General features: G+C 38.0%; 3 protein-coding genes and 1 pseudogene across 3 annotated transcripts; 1 reads left to right on the forward strand and 3 right to left on the reverse strand.

The window, feature by feature from the left end:
* Positions 1-2,553: 2,553 nt before the first annotated feature.
* Positions 2,554-3,087, reverse strand: LOC122301897. The gene has a single exon (XM_043113253.1). It carries the CDS (start codon positions 3,085-3,087, stop codon positions 2,554-2,556), a length of 534 nt encoding a protein of 177 aa, XP_042969187.1.
* A 2,084-nt stretch (positions 3,088-5,171) lies between these two features.
* Positions 5,172-7,320, reverse strand: LOC122301898. The gene is made up of 2 exons (XM_043113254.1): positions 6,971-7,320; positions 5,172-6,522 (listed from the first exon to the last, which is right to left on the reverse strand). The coding sequence occupies exons 1-2, from the start codon at positions 7,318-7,320 to the stop codon at positions 5,172-5,174; spliced, it is 1,701 nt and encodes a 566-aa protein (XP_042969188.1).
* Positions 7,321-10,533: 3,213 nt separating this feature from the next.
* On the reverse strand, positions 10,534-11,265 carry LOC122301899 (secreted RxLR effector protein 161-like). Its single transcript, XM_043113255.1, has one exon. It carries the CDS (start codon positions 11,263-11,265, stop codon positions 10,534-10,536), a length of 732 nt encoding a protein of 243 aa, XP_042969189.1.
* A 4,332-nt stretch (positions 11,266-15,597) lies between these two features.
* LOC122301900 lies at positions 15,598-16,946 on the forward strand (annotated as a pseudogene).
* Positions 16,947-24,525: the final 7,579 nt, after the last annotated feature.

Below are 24,525 nucleotides of genomic sequence, written 5' to 3' on the forward strand. Positions count from 1 at the left end.
GTAAATTAAGGGAGCTAGTCCTACTTGGAGAGCTACCATTCACCCACCAAACAGATATTTTAATCTTTTCAACCAACCATCTCGCTTTCTTTCACGTACAGCTCATTGACGGTGTTGGGAACTAATCTGGGCGGTTTAGCTCATTGACCCATATATGGTCCATTTGATTTGAGAATTAATATGTGTACGGTGCGGTCTGAATATGCAAATTTATATAATCCAAATATCAGTAATTTCATGATTTTATTAATGGCAGGAGTATGATCTGGCTGCTTCTGCAACAACTAATCTGGCGTATTGTTAATTCTAGAACAAAAATCACGTCAATTTTAAATAAAAATTAAAATATTAATTAATATATGAAATATATTTATAAAATATTAAAAAAATTTGTAAAATATTATTAAAATATATAATATTATATTATTATTTTAACTTTAAAATTGCTAGTCTAATATAGATTAACCTAGCCAAAAGTTTTAACTATAGTCAAAATTTGAAATTCTAGCCAAAATTTAGACTTATAAAAAAAAATAAAATAAAAAAACCTCTAGTGAACACTAAAAAATAAAGCTATTATATTAAAAAAAATCATATTCCATTCTCTGAAATCATTATTAATTGTAACTTCGTGGATACGAATAATTGGCATAGAAGGGAAATGTTAGACTTTTGATTTCCCTAAAAAATCATTTGTCTTTTTTTAGACGGTTCACTTCATTTAAGATAATACACTTCATGTATAAGTAATTATCTTTAAAAAATAAAATGGTTAACTCTTACTTTTTTTATTTTTTTAATAGAAGAAATAATAAAGATAGCCCAAAGTAGAGGTGACAACCGACCCCTTCAACACGGTTTTTGGGTAAACCGATGCCGACCAATGAGAACAAATAGGAAGGGGCATAGCCATTGCTCTAACCCTATTATGACGTCTAAAAAACATAAAAAAATAAAAAATACTCAGATTTGAAAATTTTCATTTTGTATTACTTGTTGATCTCTCATATTTTAATGTTCACTTTGACGTCTGCATTTGGATGAATTGGAATGGTAGTTTGTTTGGATTTTGGAATAAAAGTTCATTTTGCGCCATCCAACGAATTTTCTTCGGTTTAATATTTGTGTAGCGTTGCTTGACCAACATTACTGTGCTTTTCTGATCTCTCTTTCTTCGACTCTATTTCAAAAAGCTATTTTCCACCTGTTAATATCGTAGAAGTCCTTGACCCAAAAAAATAATTAAAGGCATGCACGAAAACATATCATGAAAGTCCATCCACATTTGCAAAGAATGCCATACTATTTGACAATGAAATAAAAAAAAAATCAATTAATTTAATAAGAATAAAATTAAATTAAAAATTAAAAAAATATTAAAACATATATATGATTAACTCTAATGGATGCGGCTGCTATGCCGCCTGGAGTATACCGCTAAGCGTTTTGCCCAGTTGTTGTTTTAATTTAATTTTTTCTATCATTTTATAATTATTTTTTTAATTATTAAGTAAAAAAATACATAAATACACTTAAAATTATTTTTTTAATTACTAAATTTAAAAATAACAAATAAATAAACCAACAGTCAAGTAGAGCGGTATGCTCCAGATGGCATATTAGCGTTTCTCTGTATCCAATACTTTTGAAAAGGTCGGACCAGACTTTTTGGCCGAGAAGGAGGCTGAGGCTGTCACATGACTTTTCATCTATTCTAATTCCACTCTTATCAAAATCAGACTGGTTATTGAAAATTAGTAATAACTTGTAATTCTTTTTTTATTTTTATTTTTTTTTCAGTCCTATCAATTAATTGTCTATTTTGTGAGCTAACTTCTCATTTACGTTGGACATTTGTTCAAAAGTCCTTGTCTAGCTAGACGGAGAAATTTGGGATTATGGGATCGAGAAGGCAGGTAAATTGTTGTATGAGTTTTTCTATACTTTTACGTATTTTTTACGAATTCTATTAATGTACGTAATTGGCTAAAATAGTTATTTTATATTAAAAGTATTGATTTAGTCAATTACATTAATGAAATGTATAAAAAATACGTAAATGTGACTACATATTAAATTTTTGTATTCAAAATAATTGGGGCCATTTTAATTTTTCTGTCTTGAATGATTATAAACTACTGTAGGTTTGATTGATACTTTGCCAGACCCACATGTCCACTACCATTGGCATAACATGAAGAACTGCTTAGAGGTTTTAATTTGATGGCAGGAGGCAAGTGTATATGTTGCTTGTTTGGTGCATAGTTATTTTTTTTTCATTTTTTTATTTTTTATAAAAGGTGGACTGGTTGCCCACTATTTATTAAAGGAGTCCTCTCTTAAGATGGAGGGAAACTATGTTACATAGCCCATAGCCCAAAGAAGGACCGTATTGGAATTACTCATACTAAATAAAGGACTCCAAACAACGAGAGCAAGGACAAGAAAAGACACAACAAAGCATTAACGGATTCGTAGATAGGGGAGACTAAGCTTATCTGTTCGGATGAGTCCTCGGAGTTTCCTCAGTAGCAGCATGACATTGTTCCATACTTAGTTTTTCCCTTGCACACCGAGTTTCGCCAAGTAATCGGCTGGGGCATTACCTTCCCGGAAGCTGGTATGTTTGATTGTGTGTCCACATTCGTTAAATATTTTTACAGCTTCCTCCCAAAAGTCTTCTAGGTACCATACTCTGCATTTAGCACCACTAATCCACTTAATCACCAGCTGTGAATTGGTTTCCAACTCAACCCTATTAATCCTCTGTTCTTGGCAGATCTTTAGCCCATATATAATTGCTCTCAATTCTGCTGCATTATTACTGCCAGCTCCGAGATCCACTGAGAATGCAAAAACCATATTTCCTGCGTCGTCTCGAAGGAGACCACCTGCACCTGAGTTACCGGGATTACTGCTTCCATTTGTTTTGAGCTTAAATCTCTCCTGTATTGGCTTTATCCACTTGACCACTTGCGCTCGTTTTTGCTTCACTGGGATTACATCGATATTTAGACTCTTCAGCATTTCTTTATCCCCACATGCCACCTTCTGGAATCTTGCAGTATCCTTCATCAAGCTTGCCATCCAGAATCTGAGCCTGCCACACTTCTTCTATCGAATCGGTTTTTTCTCCCGCTCGTGCCTTGCATTTCCTCAACCACAGTCTCCACGTTACTCCCACTTGAGATGACCAAGATGCACGCCTAAACCACAGAGACATGTTCTCCTTCCACGTTAATCCCTCCCGAAAAGGAATTCCCAAATGTTAAGCACATTTCCTCCATATTTGTTGGGCAAAATCACTTGCGTATAACATGTGACTAACATCCTCATACCCACCTGCACGATAGCAGTTACATTTTGATACCACCGGGATTCCTATCCTTCTCAGTCTATCATCCACGCTCAGTCTGTTGTTCCACGCTTTCCATACCATGATCGAGATTTTTTTCGGTATCGACTCATGCCAAACCCACTTTGACCATGGAGTTACCGGGCTCTTAACTCTTAGGCACTCCCAAGCATTTCGAGCTGTGAACTTTCCATCTTTGGAGGATGTCCATATGAGCAGATCTCGCCCTTCTCTAGGATTTCCCAGAGTTTCTAGTATCTCTTCCATTTTTTCTCCTCCAACCAGACGCTCTATGAGCTGCACGTCCCATGCATTATCTATTTTGCACTCACGTATCTTGAGACTAGGGAATTCTGTTATTTGTAAAGCATCTGCCAGTGGTCCCTCTTCCATCCAGGAATCCAACCAAAAATTAATTCCACCCCCACGCACTTTCCAGCGAGAATGCTCCAAAACAAAAGGAATTTGCTTCACCACCATTCTCCAAAATCGGGAGCCTTTCGTGGTCTGTACAAGAGATAGATGAGAGTCTTTCACACATTTCCCTCGAAAGAAGCGAGCCCATAGGGAGTCGTCGTTAATAATATTCCAGGTGAACTTCGCATGTAAAGCTTTTTGAGTCTCTTTTAAATCCCGGATTCCCAGTCCCCTTTCAGACATCGGCTTGCAAATTCTCCTCCAAGCACACCATTTCTTTTTTGGCGCACCACTTGTTTCACCCCAGAAGAAAGAACTAAGTATGCGATTAATGGAAGAAATTACTAGTTTTGGCACCTGCAATATTGAGAGGAGGTATATTGGCATGCTCGACAAGACATGCTTTAGAAGGATGAGTTTACCTCCTGCCGAAAGAAGTTTTGTCTTCCAGCCATTGACTTTTTCCCGAATATTGTGGATTAGTTCTTCCAGGTGCCGACCCTTGAGTTTGCCATCTACTATATTCACTCCTAAATATTTCATCGGGAAATTGCCTTCTCCAAAACCCGTAATACTCAGAGCTTCTCTTTCTCTGGCTGGAGAGATATGCTTGGAAAATATTATGGCCAATTTCTCTTTGTTCACTTGCTGCCCAGACCACTTTTCGTACACCCCCATTACCTTGACCACTGCTCTTATAGATCTTTTTGCACCATTGGTGAAGATTACTATGTCATCTGCATATAACAAGTGTGAGATAAGTGGTGTTCCTCTAGCTTGAGAGAACCCTTCAATAGTTCCATTTTCATACTTACTCTTTAACAACCTCGTGAACACTTCCTCCATCAAGATAAACAAATATGGCGAAAGGGGATCTCCCTGTCGAAGACCTCTTTCCCCCTTAAAGAACCCTTTTGCAGTGCCATTCAAGAGGATGGAATACCATGGTGTCGATATGCAAGTGTTGATCAATCCACAAACCTTTTCCAAAAAACAGAAGGAGTCCAGAACATGTAGGAGAAAGCTCCATTTCACTCAGTCGTATGCTTTGGACATGTCCACTTTCAGCATCACGTTCCCACCATTCTTTTTTTTTTTTTTTTTAGTGAAACATTTCTTGGGTCAAACTGATGTTTTCGAATATACTCCTCTTGGATATGAATGCCCCTTATTCTGGAGATATCAGTCTCGGCAGAATGTGTGTGAGCCTTGCTACTATTATTTTTTAGCATACTTTGTATAACACAGAACAAAGGCTAATGGGCCTAAATTTATCAAAGCTGGTTGGTTGCTGTATTTTGGGGATCAAAGCTACATAGGAGGCCGTATAAAACCGTGGGAGTTTTTTTTCCACAAAAAATTCTTTTACTGCAGCTACCACGTCACCTTTTATAAACTCCTAACAATGTCTATAAAAACCCGAGCCAAATCCATCTGGCCCCGGGCTGCTTTCCGTTGGAATGCTGAAAAGTGCCAGCTGAATTTCTTCTACTGAGGGACTTTTTGTGATTTCTTTATTTTCCTCTTCTGTTATAATTTTGTCTATGAATGGGTTCAGTTCTGGTAGGCCCCCCTCTCCTCCTTTGCTCAACAATTCTTGAAAGTATGTAACTGCTCCCTTGTGAACTGCTTCAGGAGATTCAAAGGAAGTTCCATCAGCTTTAAGCATTTGATTAACTTGATTTTGCTGCCTTCTCTTCAAAACTGAGTGAAAGAAACGAGTGTTGTTGTCCCTTGCTCTAAGCCATTTAACTTTGGCCTTTTGTGCTAGCATAGACTCCTCCCTCTTTTTCCATGTTTCTAATTCCATTTTCGAAATAAGTAGATCTTGTTCCACTGCTTCCTCATATCCCTCCTGTAGGTGCAAATCAAGTGCTTCAATTCTCTGCTCTAGTTCTCGGATCACTGTTTCCACTCGACCAAATTTTTCTTTGTTCCATGTTTTAAGCACCTGCTTCAGTTTAAAGGCCAGCTTCTCCAATCCTCTTCCAGTCTCTTCCTTCTCCCAACACTTTTTAGCTAGAGTAAAAAAATCTTTATGTTCCATCCACATTTGTTGAAAACGGAAAGGAGTTGGCCCGTACCTTTGGTAATTTTGGTCATAGGAGACTATCATTGGGGAGTGGTCCGAAGTATTACGCTCCAAGTAAGTCAACAATGTCTGAGGGAGCAACTCTAGGAGCTGTGTATTAATAAATTCTCTGTCTAGCCAAGCCCAACACTTTGCTAAACCTTCTTGCCCATTACACCAGGTTAGCCTATTTCCTTGGGAACTTATTTCGAGTAGCCCACATCCACTGATCCAGCTGTTAAATTCCTCCATTGCTATCATAGGGCGAGCAGCACCCCCCCTTCTTTCATCGTTCGTTCTTATAACGTTGAAGTCCCCTAGAATCATCCAAGGTAAGTTCATCTGCGCTTCCTCCTCCAAGTCCTTCCATAGCTGCCTACAAAGCCCATAGTTGCATTTAGCATAGACAAAGGTTAGTAAGATATCTGTACTCCACTCCGAAATTTTTGCCATAATAAATTGATCGCTCATGCGAACCACGTTCACGTCAACACTTTTATCCCACAACAGCCAAATCTTTCTAGCTTGTGCTTGGTTAGAGCACCCGTTTTCCAGCCATAGGAGCTTCTTGATATTATCCATCTTCCTCTCATCCACAAATGTCTCTGCTAACGCTACAACTTTAATGTTGAATTTTTTTTCTAGCTTCTTCAACCTTCCCCTTGACGTGCCCAGGCCCCTGATATTCCAATACATTATGGAATCTATCATAAATTTAGCTTTGAAGGATGGGTGATAACCTGCTTGATGCTTCTGGTTGCACTAAAGCTATCTTTCCTTTTTCCCTTATTTTTTCCTCCACTATTTCCTTCCTCAGAAAAGTAGTCCTTTTCCTTTCCTGCTGTTACATTTAATTCGCCTTCTTCCTGATCTGACAAGGATTGAAGCTATTCCAACGTTGAAGCTATTCCAACGTTTCGCCTATTTGTTTATCTTGTCCCCAGTCTTCCACTGGTATATCTTCTATTAGTACAAGGTCTTCCTCCATGCTAACTACTCCTTGAGGCTGTATCAGGCTATCTAGAACAATTTCCTGTGAGTCCACCCATCTTTCTCCCACTTCGACGGGGGAGGTCATGCTATCCAGCCCTTGCTCTTGTCCCACTTGTCTTTCCTATTCTTCCTACCGCTCTCCTTCTTGCTTTGTCATTCTCACATTCTCCTCTCCAGTCCGAATGGGTCCTTCCAAAACTTCCACCGCGCCAGACTTTGTTCCATCATTCCCTCCCACGTCAGTTATCCTTTCTTCAGCATTCGGTTCCCTTCTAACCTCACAGGGCTCCTTTGCTACCTTTTGCTGTTCTACTTTTTCAAATGCTGGTTTGCTCTTGTCTTTCCTACAGGTCCTTTTGTTATGGCCCTGCATTTTACAGAGTAAACAGTAGGCCGGCAATGTCTTGAACTCTACTTCTTGTTTAAAGCCAGTCCCCGGTGCACCTATCCAAAAATAATCCAAGTGCTGCCAGGAGGCATCCATTTCCAGACAAACTCGAGCGCCATCCGTTCTCGTCGCGCAACGGGTTGAGTTATCAGACCGGATGAAGTTTCCCAGCAGCGCCGTTAATATCTTGAGGATAGAGTCATGGTAGTAGTTCGGTGGTAAGCTTGGAAGCATAACCTAGACCGGGACTATCGGAGACTCCTCCTTCTCAGTAAATCCCGGCGTCCAATGACAGGCTCTGTAAGGGACTCCATTTACCTCACTTGCCTCACGAGAGAATGCCTTATTAAAGTCTTCCTCCGACGTAAGACGCACAAACACATGTCTATTTTTGCTCATAGAAGAAACAACCGCGTTCCCCCCTAAGCCCCATCTATTGCGTATAAACATTCTTATGGCATCAAGGAATGGCCTCTGCCTAAGGAATTTCAGAACCAGGGAGAACCTGAATGGTGCTGCCGAAATTGCCATTTCTTCCTTGGAGAACATGAAACAAACCTCTCCGTCAATGATCTTGAGGGGCCTCATCGGAAGATTTACCTTTGGCAGAGGTTGTGGGACAGCCGATACCAAATCAGCAAAGGTCCTAGCTTTTCCAGCTGGCGTGGGACCGCCCAGCTGGGCCATAGGGTGGCCTTGATGGCACGAGGTCCCTCAAAGGGGGAGACCTAAAAATCTCTCTTTTGTATTTTGTCTTGTCTTTTTCTCTCCGTACAGAAAAAACTCGATCCAGGTCATAACTAGTGCATAGTTAGTTTGCATGTGCTATTTATAATATAATGTTCCAATTAATATGAGCAGCGTTTTGTAAGCAATGGTATATATGCTTGATATAGATATATAGGAGCTGTTTCTTTGAGGACAATAGCTAGGAAAGGTTGGATGCTGGTGATGATTATTCCAACAAAATATAAGACTGTTTTGATCAAGTGATCAAATATTGAATGGGCTTGATTATTTCCTTTAACCCATTGTGATATTTATTTTTCCCATCATCGATCTTTTGATAATTTGTTATTTATTACTAAATAACTTATAGAAAGACATTAAATTGTAAAGTACTAAAGTTGGTACAATTGATCATCAGGAGGTTGGCCTTTTTTTTTTTAATTAAAGAATTTTTAATAGGGCTATATATTTGTTAGAGTATCAACTTCATATACCGTCCCATCATAACTGCTCCAACTTAATAGGTGGACACCTCATTCGACATCAGTGATCAGTCTATTCTCTCCATTTCTGATGGCAGTGGCTTTGAAATGGTGTAAGATGAGTGTATTTTTATAAAATAATGTTACTTTTATAAGGTATTTTATAAAATAATATTTATTTAATATATTATGAAAAATGTTTTATGTAAATCATTTTTCTTGAATTATTGAAGCTAAAATGAGAGGAAATTGGAGGCTCTGATCTAGAAGAGTGCGCTAAGGACAATGATAATACTAATTTATCTATAATTTTATATTAAAAAATTATTTATTTTCCCTCTAATTCAAAATTATTGTCCTAGCAACAGTTTAAAGTACATGAAAAAAATAATTATTTAATCCTTTATTGTAAATAAATTGTAATATAGTTGTTAATCACAAGTTCCAATAATTTGTCAAATGAACTCTCACTATATGCATAGAAATATACTTTTGAATTAACATTTACATTCACGAATAGATAGGATAAACAAAAGAAAAAAAGAAAAAGAAAAAGAAATACTAACAAACATCTAAAAACATGATCTAAAGACTTGACATAGGAGGATGAAACCTCGTTTTGCTAATATATATGTGTATGTATATATATAGATATATAAATATCGGAACACGTTGTATATTCTTTATTGCATGGATTTAAATCCACAACTTATACTGGCGGAAAAGCAAGGTCATTTTCATTTTGCTCAACGTGTAATCAAGTACTTCTTTACTCATTACTTCATAGGAAAATGATACTCATCATTCTGTTATTCTTCTCTCTATCTGAATTGCTCTCTCTCTCTCTCTCTCTCTGGCTTTTCAAATGATTTCTTTCAAAGAGAATAGCGAAGAAAAACATGGAAGTTTGACAATTAGAGATGTTATGATGGAGAGCATGTGGGTAGGCGTCATAATCTCTGTCTCTTAATAAAATAAAGTGAAAAAGAAGACGAAAAACAGGGACAGTTTTGGAGAGACGAAACAACTTGACTCTCTTATCTTCCTGTCCTTTTTAAAAATAAAAAATAAAAAGATGGTGATATCTCAATTTTATTAATTACGCTTATTTATGATAAAAGAATATCTTATGCAAAGAAATAAAACTTGGGATTACTAGGCACTCCTACATTCTATAAATATTGTTCATACATAATACATGGACTCCATAATATCACATCTATTTTTGAATTAGACATTCAAATTTGAATTAAAGTTCGAAGCATAATTTCAATTCTAATCACATGAATATGTCCAATATTATTATTATTATTTTTTCATTTTCCTAAAGCATGAATAATAATATGATAATATCTAAATTCATGCTACAAGTCGTTTAAGACAGTATCATAAACAATCATCTCAGAATTCTGAGTGTTGGAATGAAGCTTTAAACCCATCATATCCTGTGAAGGGTTATAATTACTATATTAGGAAGAGGATGATCTCCACCAAGTAAAAGTAGTGTAGTAGAAAGGGAAGCAGTAAAGGCTATGATTAAAACCATGATTAAGGGAAGAAATCCTTTTAGGAAAGAATTAAAGTACTGGTACTGTTAAAAGATGCTTTCTTTCTCACTGCAATTTTTACTGCAACTTAACAGTGTGCATGGAATAGCATAAGTGTTGGTTTTATGAAAACAAAACACTGTAAAAAATAGAGGAGAACTTCAACCAACACTTGTTTGATTGATTCTAAATATGTTCTGCGTATGCCATAAACCAAGTACAACTTATAAGCAATCTTGAAACAATCAGCCATTAATGACAGATAGTTCCAAAGCAAAACATTAACTGAGTTGGCTAAAAATAACAAAAGGCTAAAAATAGAGTTTATTGAAAAACTGCATCAGCATCAATGTGTAGTAGTTTCAATAATCCTCCTTGATGCATTTTTCTGAAACTCCAAGCATCATACACATCTTCTGAAATTTGTCTATAGGAAGTGCCTTCGTAAAGATGTCAGCCATTTGTTCTTCTAACTTACAGAATTTAAGCTTAATTTCTCCTTTGGCAGCAACTTCTCTTAGATAGTGATACTTGATTGCTATGTGTTTAGTTCAACTATGATAAATTGGATTCTTGGCCATTGCAATTACTGACTTATTATCACAGAAAATCTCAACTGGAAGTTGTTGCTTTGCTCCCATATCTTCAAGTATTCTAGTCAGCCATATAGCTTGATTTACAGCATTGGCAGCAGCAACATACTCTGCTTCTGCTGTAGATTGAGCCACAAATCCTTGTTTCTTCGAGCCCCATGAGAAAACACCTGATTCCATATTGAAACAATATCTTGAAGTGCTCTTCATATCATCAATTGAAACAGCCCAATCACTGTCTGTATATCCAATTAATTTTGAATAAGAACACGGCTTAAACAAAATGCCAAACTTCAAAGTGACTTGAACATATGTCAGCACCCTTTTTGCAGCACCAAAATGGACTTGATTGGGATTTTGCATAAACCTAGACAACATGCTTGTAGCAAACATGAGATCAGGTCGTGTAGAAATGAGGTACAACAAACTTCCAATCAAACTTCTATAGGCAGCACCATCTGCCAATTTTCCCCCATCTTCTTTCTTGAATTTCTCATTTGCAATTAAAGGAGTTGTCACTGATTTGCAATCAGACATATTGAACTTCTTAAGCAAATCTTCAGCGTACTTCTTTTGAGAAATAAAAATGCCATTATCTTGACATACTTCTATACCAAGAAAGTAATGCATTAAACCCAAATCACTCATTTTAAAAGACTTCATCATCTCTTGCTTGAATTCTTCAATCATCTTTGAGTCATTTTCAGTTATGATCAAATCATCAACATGTAAGGAGACTATGAGTAGATTTTTACCTTTGATTTGAACATAAAGTGTAGGTTCACTCACACTTTTCTTAAAGCCTTGTTCACCAAAGTAACCATCGATCTTGCTATATCATGCTCTAGGTGCTTGTTTAAGCCTATATAGAGCTTTTTTCAGTTTAAACACCTTGCCATCTTCCTCCTTGAAGCCTTCGGGTTGCTCCACATACACTTCCTATTCAAGTTCTCCATTCAGGAAAGCTGATTTAACATCAAGTTGAGAGATCTTCCAACTCCTTTGAGCTGCTAGTGCAACAACAGTTCTGATGGTGTCCAATTGAGCTACTGGAGCATAGGTTTCATTGAAATCTATCCCAGGATGTTGTGAGTACCCTTTAGCAACCAATCTTGCTTTGCATTTCTTTAATGACCCATCAGGATTAAGCTTCCTTTTGTAAATCCATTTAACTCCAATGATTTCTTTGCTCTCAGGACTAGGAACAAGCTCCCAGGTATTGTTCTTTTCAATCATCTTAATCTCCTCCTTCATTGCATCAACCCAAACTGATTCTTTCACAGCAGCTGCATAATTTTTAGGTTCCAAAGAGGTATAGTTGCAAGATTCATAAATTTCACTTAGAGGTCTTAACCTTCTAGGAGGTGACAGGGGTGAAGATTGATCTGAAACTTTAAAGTTGCTATCATAACTTTGTACTGAAGTTGGTGTTGCTGGTTGATTATCTTCATCATTTTCTATCCTCACTTCAGGTTCTTCAGTTTATGGTATAGTCAATGGCTGATTTGAGTCTTCATCTTTCTCCCAACTCAAGGTTGAGTGTTCATCAAACACCACATCTCTATTGGTTACCAGCTGCTGAGTTTTTAAATTGAAGACTATATCCTTTGGATTGAGAACTGTATCCAAGGAAAATTCCCTTTACTGACTTTTCTTCTAACTTGTGCCTTTTTTGCTCAGGGACATGGATATAACAAATACATCCAAAAATTTTCAGATGCTCAACAGTAGGTTTGATCCCACTCTAAGCTTCAATGGGAGTTAAATTTTTCACAGCTTTTGTAGGACATCTATTCAAGAGATACACAGCTATGTTAACAGCTTCAACCTATAACTTTTTAGGAAGTCCTTTTGCCATTAGCATAGACTTGGCCATCTCCATAATAGTCCTATTTTTCCTCTCCGAGACTCCATTTTGTTGTGGAGTATAGGCAACAGTCAACTGATGTTCCAACCCTTCATTTTTATAAAACTCATCAAACTTTTTAGAGTTAAACTCAGTGCCTCTATCACTTCTCAAAGTTTTGAGTTTTCTGCCACTTTGGTTCTCAACAAGCAATTTAAATTTCTTAAAAATTTCAAATACTTCTAATTTTTCTTTGAGAAAGTACACCCAAGTCATTCTAGAAAGATCATCAATAAACAAGATGAAGTACCTGTTTTGACTTTGTAAAGGAGTTCTCATAGGACCACATAAATCTGTATGCACAATTTCCAAAACTGTTTTGGCTCTCCATGCTTCTCCTTTTGGAAAGGATTCTCTATGTTGTTTTCCCAACATGCAACCTTCACACACGGCCATATTTTGATCCAGAGGAGGTAAGTTTCTCATCATATTTTTTTTTGATTTAACAACCTTAGTGCATTAAGGTTTTAATGTCCAAACCTTTGATGCCATAAGGTAGTTTCATCATTTTTAACTGCAAGAGCCTTCGGGTATTGCCAATAGATAGGAAAATTTCTCCCATTTCCCATCTTCACGTCAGCCACCACATGATTGTTGTTCTTTATATCGTAAGTAGTGCACTGATCATCTTCAAAGTGAAGGGTGTATCCGTTTTGCATCATCTATCCAACACTTAGCAGACTTTGATCAAGGCTTGGAACTAACAACACATCATTTATAAATCCGGTTCCCCTTTTGGTTTCCAAAGCTACTGTGCCTTACCCTCTTGTCTCCACCAGATCACCATTTTCGAGTTTGATTTTTACCTTAACAGAATCATCAATCCAAGAAAATAGACTTGAATCTGGTGTCATGTGGTTGCTACAACCATTATCGAGAAACCATTCCCTTTTTTGTTTAGCAGCCACTTGACAAGAATAAAACAACTGCTCTTCCTTATCCTATGTGAAATTTGCTTGTTGATTATTGTCTTTAAACCTGCAATCCTTTTCTTCATGGCCAAACTTTTTGCAATTTGTACACTGAGGTTTGCCACAATGAAAGCAATTTCTCTCCATATGATTAGTTTTCTTGCAAATACCACAGGGTTGAAAATTACCTTTTGTAGCATACTTTTTCTGATGACTCTCTCCATCTTTTGCCTTGCCCTTATACCCCTTTTTGAAATCCTTTTGCTTCTGATTTTTAAGATTGACTTTCAACTTAAATGCATTGGAAGAGTAGCTTCATTCCTCCTGTCAAGCCTTTGTTCATGTGTTTGCAGAGAACCCATCAGTTCGTAGCTGAAAGTGTGGAGAGATCCCGAGATTCTTCAATGGCAGCAACAATCGAGTCATATTTCTCAATTAAACTAATGAGGATCTTTTGTACGATTCTCTCATAAGTTATGGCCTCTCCATAAGCCCTCATTTGATTAACTACTTCAATGAGTTTTGAGCAATACTCTTTGGCAGTTTCATAATCTTTCATTTTAAGATTCTCAAGCTCCCTTATCAACCCTTGAAGCTTAATAGTTTTAACTTTGCTATTTCCTTGAAACTCAAGTTGTAACATTTCCCATGCTTGTTTAGAAGTTGTAGCTCTCATTAGTCTTGGAAATATAGATTCACTTACAGCTTGTTGCAGATTGAATAATGCCTTTGTATCTTTTTGTTTTTCTAGCTTGACTTGACTTGAAACTGAACCATCACCACTTGAGCTTTCACTGGTTGTTGGAACTCCAGACTCGATGACATCACATAGATCAGGAGACAAGAACAAAGTCTTCATTTTTATGCTCCAATAGTCATAATTTTCACCAGAAAAAATAGGAATTGAAGTGTTTGAACCGGGGGCAGCCATTTTTCCCAAGAAGATCTAACTTGCTCTAATGCCAATTGTTGATTTTATGAAAACAGAACACTATAAAAAATAGAGGAGAACTTCAACCAACACTTGTTTGATTGATTCTAGATATGTTCTACGTATGCCATAAACCAAATACAACTTATAAGCAATCTTGAAACAATCAGCAACTAATGACAGATAGTTCCAAAGCAAAACATTAACAAGTTGGCTAAAAATAACAAAAGGCTAAAAATAGAGTTTATTGAAAAACTGCATTAGCATCAATGTGCAGCAGCTTCAATAATAAGCAACAAAGGAGGTCAGAGATTCCCCCCACTCAAAGAACACATAAATCAATATATATTAAGCAATTTAAGTTAAAATCGCATGTATTTATTTTGCAGCGAATTTTTTCGTTGCAATAAGTAAAAATTGCTACAAAATTGAAAAAAGAAAACTACTGCTGTAAAAGTTTGCAACATACACAAAATACACTGGTATTGATAATCAATTGCAGCGATTTTATTTCCACCAAAATTAAAGTCGCTGCAAAAAATCAAATTTCTTGTAGTGTCCGTTGCTGCTCATGAAGGTTAAATAAATAATCTTCCTTTATTATCTTTCCTTCGAGTCTTCAATTTTGAGTAGAATTTGATTAAGAGAATCCCCATTTCTTGATAGGTACACCGTACTACTTGCCCGTAGTTCTTTTTTTTTTTTTTTTTTTGGCCTTGTCTGTTTGCTTTTATTTTCATACTTTTTCTCGTATATACGAGTCATTGAAGCACTTCCTTCAAGTTTCTTTCGGATTGCCCCATTACTACAGTGGACAAAGTTTGGTTTCCAAAACTGACGTTTGCACTGGTTGTTCTGTTTCTCTGATCACAGTTTTCATGGTATTGAATTAAAGAGGGTGTTTAATTAGTGCCATTAATTCTGCTTGTGCATAAGGTCATGATCATATAAAGCTAAGGTTTGAATTTGATCGATTTCTTTCCTTTTTTGACATCAGAAAGACAGAACAAATCTGGTTAAGGGAGCTGAATCTGGAATTGGTATGTCCCAGAAGGTTATAACTCAAAAATGAATCTCTCTTTTACTCGTTCCTCTCGCTAACAACGATATTCGAGTTTTATAGCTTTCATAGATATTGGAGATCGTCAAAGACTTTTCTTACTTTTTTCTCATATTTATGTTCTCCACAATACGATTTTCAGGTCTTGAAAAGACGCATTTCATCATTATGTCTTCGGGAGATATCTTTGTCACATCGAACATTTTTGTCCTCAATGGAGGGTTTGGGTTGGGATGGTTCATTACTTGTCACGAATACGCCATCCTTGTGGATTAATCAGCAACATGTTGAGGAAAGCTTGGTTTTGTCGAGATCAATCCTATCCAGGCGCTCCAAGAGGCTCAAACATCTCATGTTTTGGCAAGTTCGGATAAAGTCGGCGTAATATTTCAGCCACTAACACTCGTTTCGGATTCGATGAAGTTTGTGTCAAACACGAATCTTTCCGACCGCCAACAAGCATTGAGGTTGGCAGCAGAAGCCATGCTCGCGAAACCAGGGGCTGGGACAAGTTTGGGAGAAGATTTAACATCCGAATTATGTCCTTCTCCTTTGATGATCAACGGGCGTTACATAACGAACCCTTTGAGCGGATTCTGGGCTGATTTTTACATGTTAAAACAACCGCAACTGCGCAATGGCTTACAAAATGGACAGAAGTGCTTGTTCTCAGAAACTAATAACACAGACACGTCGGTCGAACATGATGGGATTCCCACGAAGTTCTCTAACTGCAGAAATTTTTGGAATCTTGGTTCTGGTAGTACTGCAATTTCATTAGGAGAGTCCGAGAATAATGCTTCCAATGCAAGAAACAAAGACATGCACTGCGCGGTAAATGAGCTTGAGGGGAGAGTGTCAAAACGTTCCTCGGAATTTACTAGCTACCATGAAGAATTTCGAGAATCTAAGCCTGTTTCTACAAAGAGAAGCAGTAGTGATCAGAGAGAGCTTAAAGCTGGTCCGAATTATCATTCTTCTTATCTTCTTCAAACTGATTCTGCTGCTACAAAAGGTGGGTTTAAGCTCATTTCCGAGAATCCGCCAAAAGCTAAGAAGTCTAGATCAGAGAAGCGTCCGAGCACATCCAACATCAATTTCCAGCAGTCAAGTTCATCGGTATCCTCTTCCATCGTGGAACCTGATCCAGAGGCCCTTGCACAAATGAAGGAGATCATTTATCGGGCTGCAGCTTTTAGGCCAGTAGTGAACTTAGGTTTGGAGGTGGTGGAGAAGCCCAAGAGGAAGAATGTCAGAATATAAACGGATCCGCAAACTGTGGCTGCGAGGCAAAGGAGAGAGAGGATCAGTGAGAAAATTAGAGTCTTGCAGAGGCTGGTTCCTGGTGGGAGCAAGATGGACACTGCATCAATGCTTGATGAGGCTGCAAACTACCTCAAGTTTCTCAGGTCACAAGTCAAAGCACTGGAAAGTGTAGGCCACCAACTTGACTCAATTAACTGCCCCCCTACAGATCTTGCTTTTTCTTTCAACCCCTCTTTTCCCAATTAAACCCATTTCCCACTACTAAACCCTAACCACAATCACCATTCATGGAGTTGAAAATATTAAGAAACTTTAATCAAAGACTCCTAATCATATTCCTCATCATTTCAGCACGAATGAATAGCATCCAAATGCCAATTTCCAGCCAAAGTCACTGAGAATCTAATCTGTGTCCACGTCAAAATTAATTAATTATTATATCTATGTGATATATATCTCAAAACTCTAGCTGATAATGGCTTTTCTTTAATTATCTCAGTCATGAGACCCACCACCCAGGAGCAAAGGGAGATTTTTTGCTGCGTTCTTCTCAGTACGTGGTAGGTTTGCTGCTTCCATTATTATTATGTTCTGTTCTGTGAAGGAAGAGATAGTTGTAGTGGAAGTGGCAATTATAGGTGTGGACACGACTAAGCTAGATATTCATCATCATGACCCTTTTTCTGTACAGAAAGGCTTAGCAATTATACCACTTATGATTAAGGTGAAGATCATGAAAGTGATTGTACGTCCCTTTTGAATCTGTGTAGTTAAAGCTCGCTTTCTTGATTATCTAATGTAATATTCTGCGCTCACCAACGCAGAAAACATTCCCTTAAGAATATTTGTGAGCCCCAGTGGTCCTGTCTCCTTGATTCAACCCAAAGCGTGCCCTTGAAAGTCTCCCCAAACTCATTGCTTGGCACGTGTTTGTGTTTGTTTTTTGGCAGGCCGCACAAAGCCTTTTTCTCCCTTTAAAAATTACCCCGGAATCACCACGGGTCATGCAACTAATGATATTATTCATGATGACAAAGATCATGAAGATCATGAGATGATAATCATGATGATCATGATGACTTCGATTTGCCGCTTTTCTCTATTTTTTCGTATGTGGACTTCTTTATGTTCTTCGGAGGCATCAAATTGTGGTCTTTTTGGACAGCTTGTCTTTAAGTTTTGGAAAAAGCTGGTTTTGATCGATCTCGCAGATCAAAGAGGTTGTTGTGGTTGGGATTGTTTGCTAAATTTAGGAGATCTTTGAAAACAGTTTTCATCTCATTTTATTTTAAAAAATAAATTTTAATAATATTTTAATTTTATAATATTTTTATCTAATTTTGTTCTCTCATTTTCAACTCAAGAAATATTTAATTCAAACTATTTCACTATTATTCACAAACTATCTTATTATTATTCACAAAATTTTCGTTTGATCTCATTTTTCCAAACTTTTGACTCTGCTACAAAAAGAAGCCAGATATATCGCTTGGTTTTGCTTCTTATATTTCCAATTCAACAAAAGGCATCATGAAAACCGATTTGCGTGTCTTATAATTCTTTCATGTTGATGATGGATAATATTATTAGTTATAGTATTAGAGTAGGCAAGTTTCACATATTGAGCCTACTCTGCTTCTAACATCCCAGCAGCACACAACCAACACACAAGAGGAGTGTGACACAGTGGCACTTAGGAGCTCTAGTGATGGCACGCCAGCTGTCCAAAGCTCTAGAACATTCTGTCCTAACAACCTGAAGTAATAAGAGCCATGTGATCATTTTGGTGATGATTTTCTGTTATGAGAAATATCTCTATAAATACAGATACTGTTGTACAAAGGACAAGGGGTGAAATATACTAGAAATATATTTCTTTCTGCTTTCCTGCTTTATGCTTTTCTGATTTATGCTTTCCTGCTTTATGCTTTTCTGCTTTATGCTTTCCTGCTTTATTCTTTATGGTATCAGTCGTCGCCTAGGACTAACGTCCATACATTTTTTCTCTATTTTTCGATCCTCATGGCTCCAGAATCATCATACGCTTCCTCTCCTCCATCCTCTCCACCGCCTCCCACACCCATATCCAATCCTACTCTACCCAATGCTTCCGCTCAGTTTATCACAGTAAAACTATCCCTTGATAATTACCTGTTGTGGAAAGCACAGATCGTACCATTTCTTAAAGGACATCGGCTCTTTGGCTTTGTGGATGGCTCTCACCCCATGCCTTCTCCCACCATTAATAATCGTCCCAACCCCGAACACTCTGCCTGGATTTTACAAGATCAGCTCCTTATCTCCACTATTAATTCGTCCCTCACTGATACGGTTCTTGCTCAAGTGTTGTCCTGTTCAACTTCTCATGAAGTTTGGACTACCATTCAAAGCCTCTTCTCCGCCCAGAGCTCAGCACACATAATGCAAACTAAGTTTCAACTTGCTACGTTAAAAAAAAAAGGATCTGACTCTATCACATCCTATTTCCACAAAGCCACCTCCCTTGCCTCTGTTTTGGACAACGCTGGCCAGCCTCTTTCTTCCTCTGAATTCATTATCTATCTCCTTGCTGGTTTGGGGAATGATTATGAGTCTCTAGTCACCTCCCTCACCACTTGACCCGAGCCTCTCACCACACCACAAGTTTACAGCTACCTCTTAAATCACGAGTCTCGGCTTGCACATCAAACTAACTCACTTCTTGCAGGTTCTTCACTTTCGGCCAATACGACCACTCGCCAACTCTCTCCAAGCAATCAAAGCTCCTTCTCCAATCGAGCCCGTGGTGGTTTTATTCGTGGAAGACGAGGACGAGGCGGTTGTCGAGGTGGTTTCTCGCAGTCCCAACCATGACCTGTTTGTCAGCTCTGTTAGAAGCCTGGTCATCTCGTCACAGCGTGTTATCACCGCTTTGACCATGCCTTTCAGTCCCCTGCTCCTGGTTCTTTTGCTGCCCATTATACTGCTTTGCCTTCTCCTAATTTCAACACTAGCGCCTGGTTCCCGGACACAGCGGCTACCAATCATTTCACAGTAGACCTCGCCAACTTAAACTTGGATTCAGCAAGTTATCAGGGCTCCGATCAAGTTAGCATCGACAATGGTTCCAATCTCCCCATCCAAAATATTGGTTCAGCCACCTTGCATTCTTCCTTTCGCAATTTTCTCCTTCACAAACTGCTTCATGTCCCTTTAATTACACGCAATTTACTTTCAGTCCGCCAGTTCTATCTTGACAACTCCGTTTATTTTGAATTTCACTCTGATTTTTTTCTTGTGAAGGATTTACACACCCGGGCGGATCTTCTTCGGGGCAGCGTTAGGAATGACCTTTACGTACTACCAGCTGATGTATCGACCACACCATCTTCTCCTCAAGCTTTGCTCGGTGAAAGAACATCTCCTCAAGTCTGGCACTCACGGCTTGGCCATCCCAATTCATGTACCACCTCATTCACCATCAACCAGTTTCATCTTCCAGTTGATAATAATAGTCGTCAGTTTCTTTGTAGCTCCTGTCCTCAGGCTAAATCTCATTCTCTTCTCCATCCTCTCTCTTCTTCTAGGTCCAGTACACCTTTTTCTTTGTCATTTCTTGATGTGTGGGGACCGGCGCCTGTGCCTTCCTCCACTGGTTGTCGTTTCTACTTGTCTATCGTAGATGACTATACTAAATACATATGGCTATTTCCTCTTCAAACTAAATCCGACGTTTTCACTATTTTTTCTGCTTTCCTTAAGTTTGTACAGAATTTTTTTTCTTCCCGTATTCTTTCAGTACAAACCGATGGGGGTGGGGAATTTAAGCCACTTCATAAATTGTTTCAACAACTTGGCATTCAGTCTCGGTTAACTTGTCCCTACTCACATGCACAAAATGGTACTGTCGAACGTCGACACCGCCACATCGTGGAAACCGGGTTATCACTAATGGCTCATGCATCGGTTCCTCAAAAATTCTGGGCTGAAGCATTTTTAACCTCTGTCTTCCTTATCAATCGAATGCTCACATCACTTCTCAAAAATAAGTCTCCCTTTGAGAAATTGTTTCACAAGCCCCCTGAGTATAATTTTCTTCGCACCTTTGGTTGTCTTTGTTGGCCTAATTTGCGACCCTTTAACCGTCATAAAATGGATTACCGATCCAAACCATGTATATTTATCGGCTATAGCCCTGACCACAAAGGTTATTTGTGTCTTCATCTACCTACAGGCCATGTCTATACTTCACAAGATGTTCAGTTTCACGAGTCGGTTTTCCCCTTTTCTTCAGTCAATTCTGTGTTACCTCTTCATCAAGACTCTGCCTCTTCCTTACGTCATGGGCCTAAGCATTCTTCAGTCGTCCCTCTCTCAATCCCTTTTAATTCGTTGACCCCTCCTTCCTCCACTGGGCCCCTCCCTCGACCTCAGCCCACCCTCTCATCTTCTTTCCGTAATAACTCACCTTCAGAAACTCACAGAGTCTCGGCCTATAGTCCACCTATCTCAAGTCCAAATGCCTCTTCTCCTTCGGCTAGGTCAACTTCTCATATTTCCTCTGATAATTTTCCTACGCCGCCGCCATCTTCACTGCCCTCATCTTCTCAGCACAACAATGCCTTGTCTTTTCATCCCATGGTGACCCGATCTAAAAATAACATTCATCAACCTCTTCATCGCACAGATGGAGCTGTTCCGTGGCCACCATCGAAACCCACTCTTCATCTCACCACCTCGGTTTCCTCTTCCGTGCCTGAAGAACCCACTTCCTTCACAGAAGCTTCCAAGTATCCCGAATGGCGCGACGCCATGGCTTCCGAATTCGAAGCTCTGCTTCATAACCGGACTTGGGATTTAGTCCCGTACTCTTCCTCCCTTAACATTCTCGGTTCGAAGTGGGTCCTTAAAACTAAGCGGCGAGGTAATGGCTCCCTTGAGCGGCGCAAGGCACGTCTTGTCGCCAAGGGTTTTCATCAACAAGCTGGAGTCGACTTCTCTAAAATTTATAGTCCTGTTGTAAAACCAGTTACAATCCGTCTACTCCTCTCCATTGCTGTCTCTTCTGGTTGGCCTTTGCATCAGTTGGACGTACAAAATGCCTTCTTACACGGTGACTTGGAGGAGACTGTCTATATGCATCAACCGCCGGGGTTTGCAAATCCTGACTATCCATCTCATATCTGCAAGCTACGTAAGTCTCTCTATGGACTCAAACAAGCCCCTCGGGCTTGGTTCTCTAAATTAAATTCGAAATTATTAGCTCTTGATTTTCATGCTTCTAAATCTGACTCTTCCCTGTTTATTTATCGTAATTCCTCTGTTTTGATTTATGTCTTAGTCTACGTCGATGACATTATAGTCACTGGTTCAAGTGCATCGTTCATTTCTGATTTTATTAGTTCACTTCGCACTTCATTTCCAGTTAAAGATCTCGGTGCACTCCATTATTTTTTAGGAATAGAGGTGTCTCGAAACAGTCAGGGTCTGTTTTTGTCTCAATCAAAATATGTGTCTGATTTACTCACACGCACTAACATGCATCATTCAAAACCCGTGTCCACACCTATGTCCACTGCAACCAAACTCACGGCTTTGGATGGATCTTCATTTGAAGATCCTCAACTCTATCGCAGTGTTGTTGGGAGTTTGCAGTATCTTTCTTTCACCCGTCCCGATATCTCCTTTGCTGTTAACAAGGTCTGCCAATTTATGCACTGTCCTCGCACTTCTCATTGGGAAGCAGTTAAACGCATTCTGCGTTACCTTCGTCTAACCCCTCATTTTGGTCTTCACTTTTCAGTCTCATCTCAGTTTTCTTTAGCTGCCTTTTCTGATGGTGACTGGGCCGGGTGCCCTGATGACCGCAAATCCATCGGTGGTTTTTGTGTTTTCTTTGGTTCTCATCTTGTCTCTTGGGGATCCAATAAACAACCAACCATCGCTCGATCCTCTACTGAGGCCGAGTATAAAGCAGTAGCCAACACCACATGTGAATTAATTTGGCTACAATCCCTTCTTAGAGAACTTGGCATTTTTTTATCCACACCACCAACTCTTTGGTGTGATAACCTTGGGGCAACTTATTTATCTGTTAATCCCGTAATGCACTCACGCACCAAACACATTGAACTTGACTATTATTTTGTGCGAGATCGCGTTGCTGCCAAGACCTTGAAAGTCTCATTTGTTTCAAGCAAGGATCAACTTGCGGACATCTTCACCAAGCCTTTGTCAACAGCTAGGTTCAACTTACTTCGATCAAGCCTCACCATCTCTCCGGTGCCGCTTGACTCGAGGGGGGCTATTGAGCCTACTCCGCTTCCAGCATCACAGCAGCACAAGGCTACTCTGCTTCCAACATCCCAGCAGCACACAACCAACACACAAGAGGAGTGTGACACAGTAGCACTTAGGAGCTCTAGTGATGGCACGCCAGCTGTCCAAAGCTCTAGAACATTCTGTCCTAACAACCTGAAGTAATAAGAGCCGTGTGATCATTTTGGTGATGATTTTCTATTATGAGAAATATCTCTATAAATAGAGATACTGTTGTACAAAAGACAAGGGGTGAAATATACTAGAAATATATTTCTTTCTGCTTTCCTGCTTTATGCTTTTCTGACTTATGCTTTCCTGCTTTATGTTTTTCTGCTTTATGCTTTCCTGCTTTATTCTTTATCACATACTTCATTTAAAAAAAATAAAATTTATTATTAAAAATTAGATTATAAATTTATCAATTTTTTTTTAAAAAAAATATGCGACATTTATACTAAACTACAGGTTAATAAAAAACAAGCGAGAGAGATTTGAATTTGTTATACGTACAGTCGTGATATAGCGGTTGCCTGCTGAGGACAGCTACATTTTCTCAAGGAGTACTGCTGTGTTGTGCGTACATGCGGGCGCTAAATATTTTCCTTTTCCTTTTGCTCGTGAGGTGGCCGATGTAGCTCTTAATTCTTGCAAAAAAAAAAAAATTATATACAGTTATTTTTATATATATTTATATATATTTTATTAATACAATTGATTGTATATTTTTTTAATATAAAATAATTATTTTAATTAATTATATCAATAAATTATATAAAAAATACATAAAATAACCGTATATAATAGATTTTACAAGTCATTTCTCTAACTATCAATATTTCATGTTTATTTTTAGAAGCAGACTACTCTACCGCCTGAGTAGTACTATTCTTTTTTACCGTTAGATATTTTTATTTTTATATTTTTATAATAAATTTAAATGTTTTTAAAAATAAAATAATATATTAATCTACTTAAAATCATTTTCTTAACTATTAAATAAAAACAATTGACTGGCAGGCGACTAGGACGGCCCAGATGGGTGCGTCATACAAACTTTTCCTGATTTTTATAATTGATTACATTTTTTTTCTTTTTTCGTAACCATATGATTGATTACATCTATTTGCTATCGTCAGCACCAGTGTATCGATCGGCCTTTCACCTTCTCTTTCATTTTTCGTTAGGCGTAGCTTGTTTTCATAATTTTTTTTTTTAATTTAATTCATCCCATTTCATTCTATTTTATCTCATTTAATTATTATAATTTTTATAAATTCTAATATCAAATAAAATAAATAACTCAACTTTTTTAAATTTAAACCAAAAATAATATTAAAAAAATACATTCTAAAAATATCTTATTCAACTTTTAACTTTTATCTCAACTCATATTATCTGTAAAAACAAATGAGATTGCCAAGCATGGTCGGAATATTATAGCCAAAGTTTTAAATACTGTTTTCGTGACCGTTTCGGTTAAGATATTAGAACGAAATATTTCGATATCGATATAGTTTCAAATACTGTTTCAGGATAATCTATATATAGATAAATTCATCATATATATAAATTATAT

This window comes from Carya illinoinensis, chromosome 2, assembly GCF_018687715.1.
Source record: "Carya illinoinensis cultivar Pawnee chromosome 2, C.illinoinensisPawnee_v1, whole genome shotgun sequence".
NCBI lineage: Eukaryota > Viridiplantae > Streptophyta > Magnoliopsida > Fagales > Juglandaceae > Carya > Carya illinoinensis.

Coding starts and splice junctions, on each gene's coding strand:
- LOC122301898 (XM_043113254.1), bottom strand. CDS start 7,320: ATGGATGCCTCCTGGCAGCACTTGGATTATTTTTGGATAGGTGCACCG. Junction 6,523..6,970: donor ACAAAGCAAGAAGGAGAGCG/GTAGGAAGAATA, acceptor TTGGAATATCAG/GGGCCTGGGCACGTCAAGGG.
- LOC122301897 (XM_043113253.1), bottom strand. CDS start 3,087: ATGGCAAGCTTGATGAAGGATACTGCAAGATTCCAGAAGGTGGCATGT.
- LOC122301899 (XM_043113255.1), bottom strand. CDS start 11,265: ATGATTGAAGAATTCAAGCAAGAGATGATGAAGTCTTTTAAAATGAGT.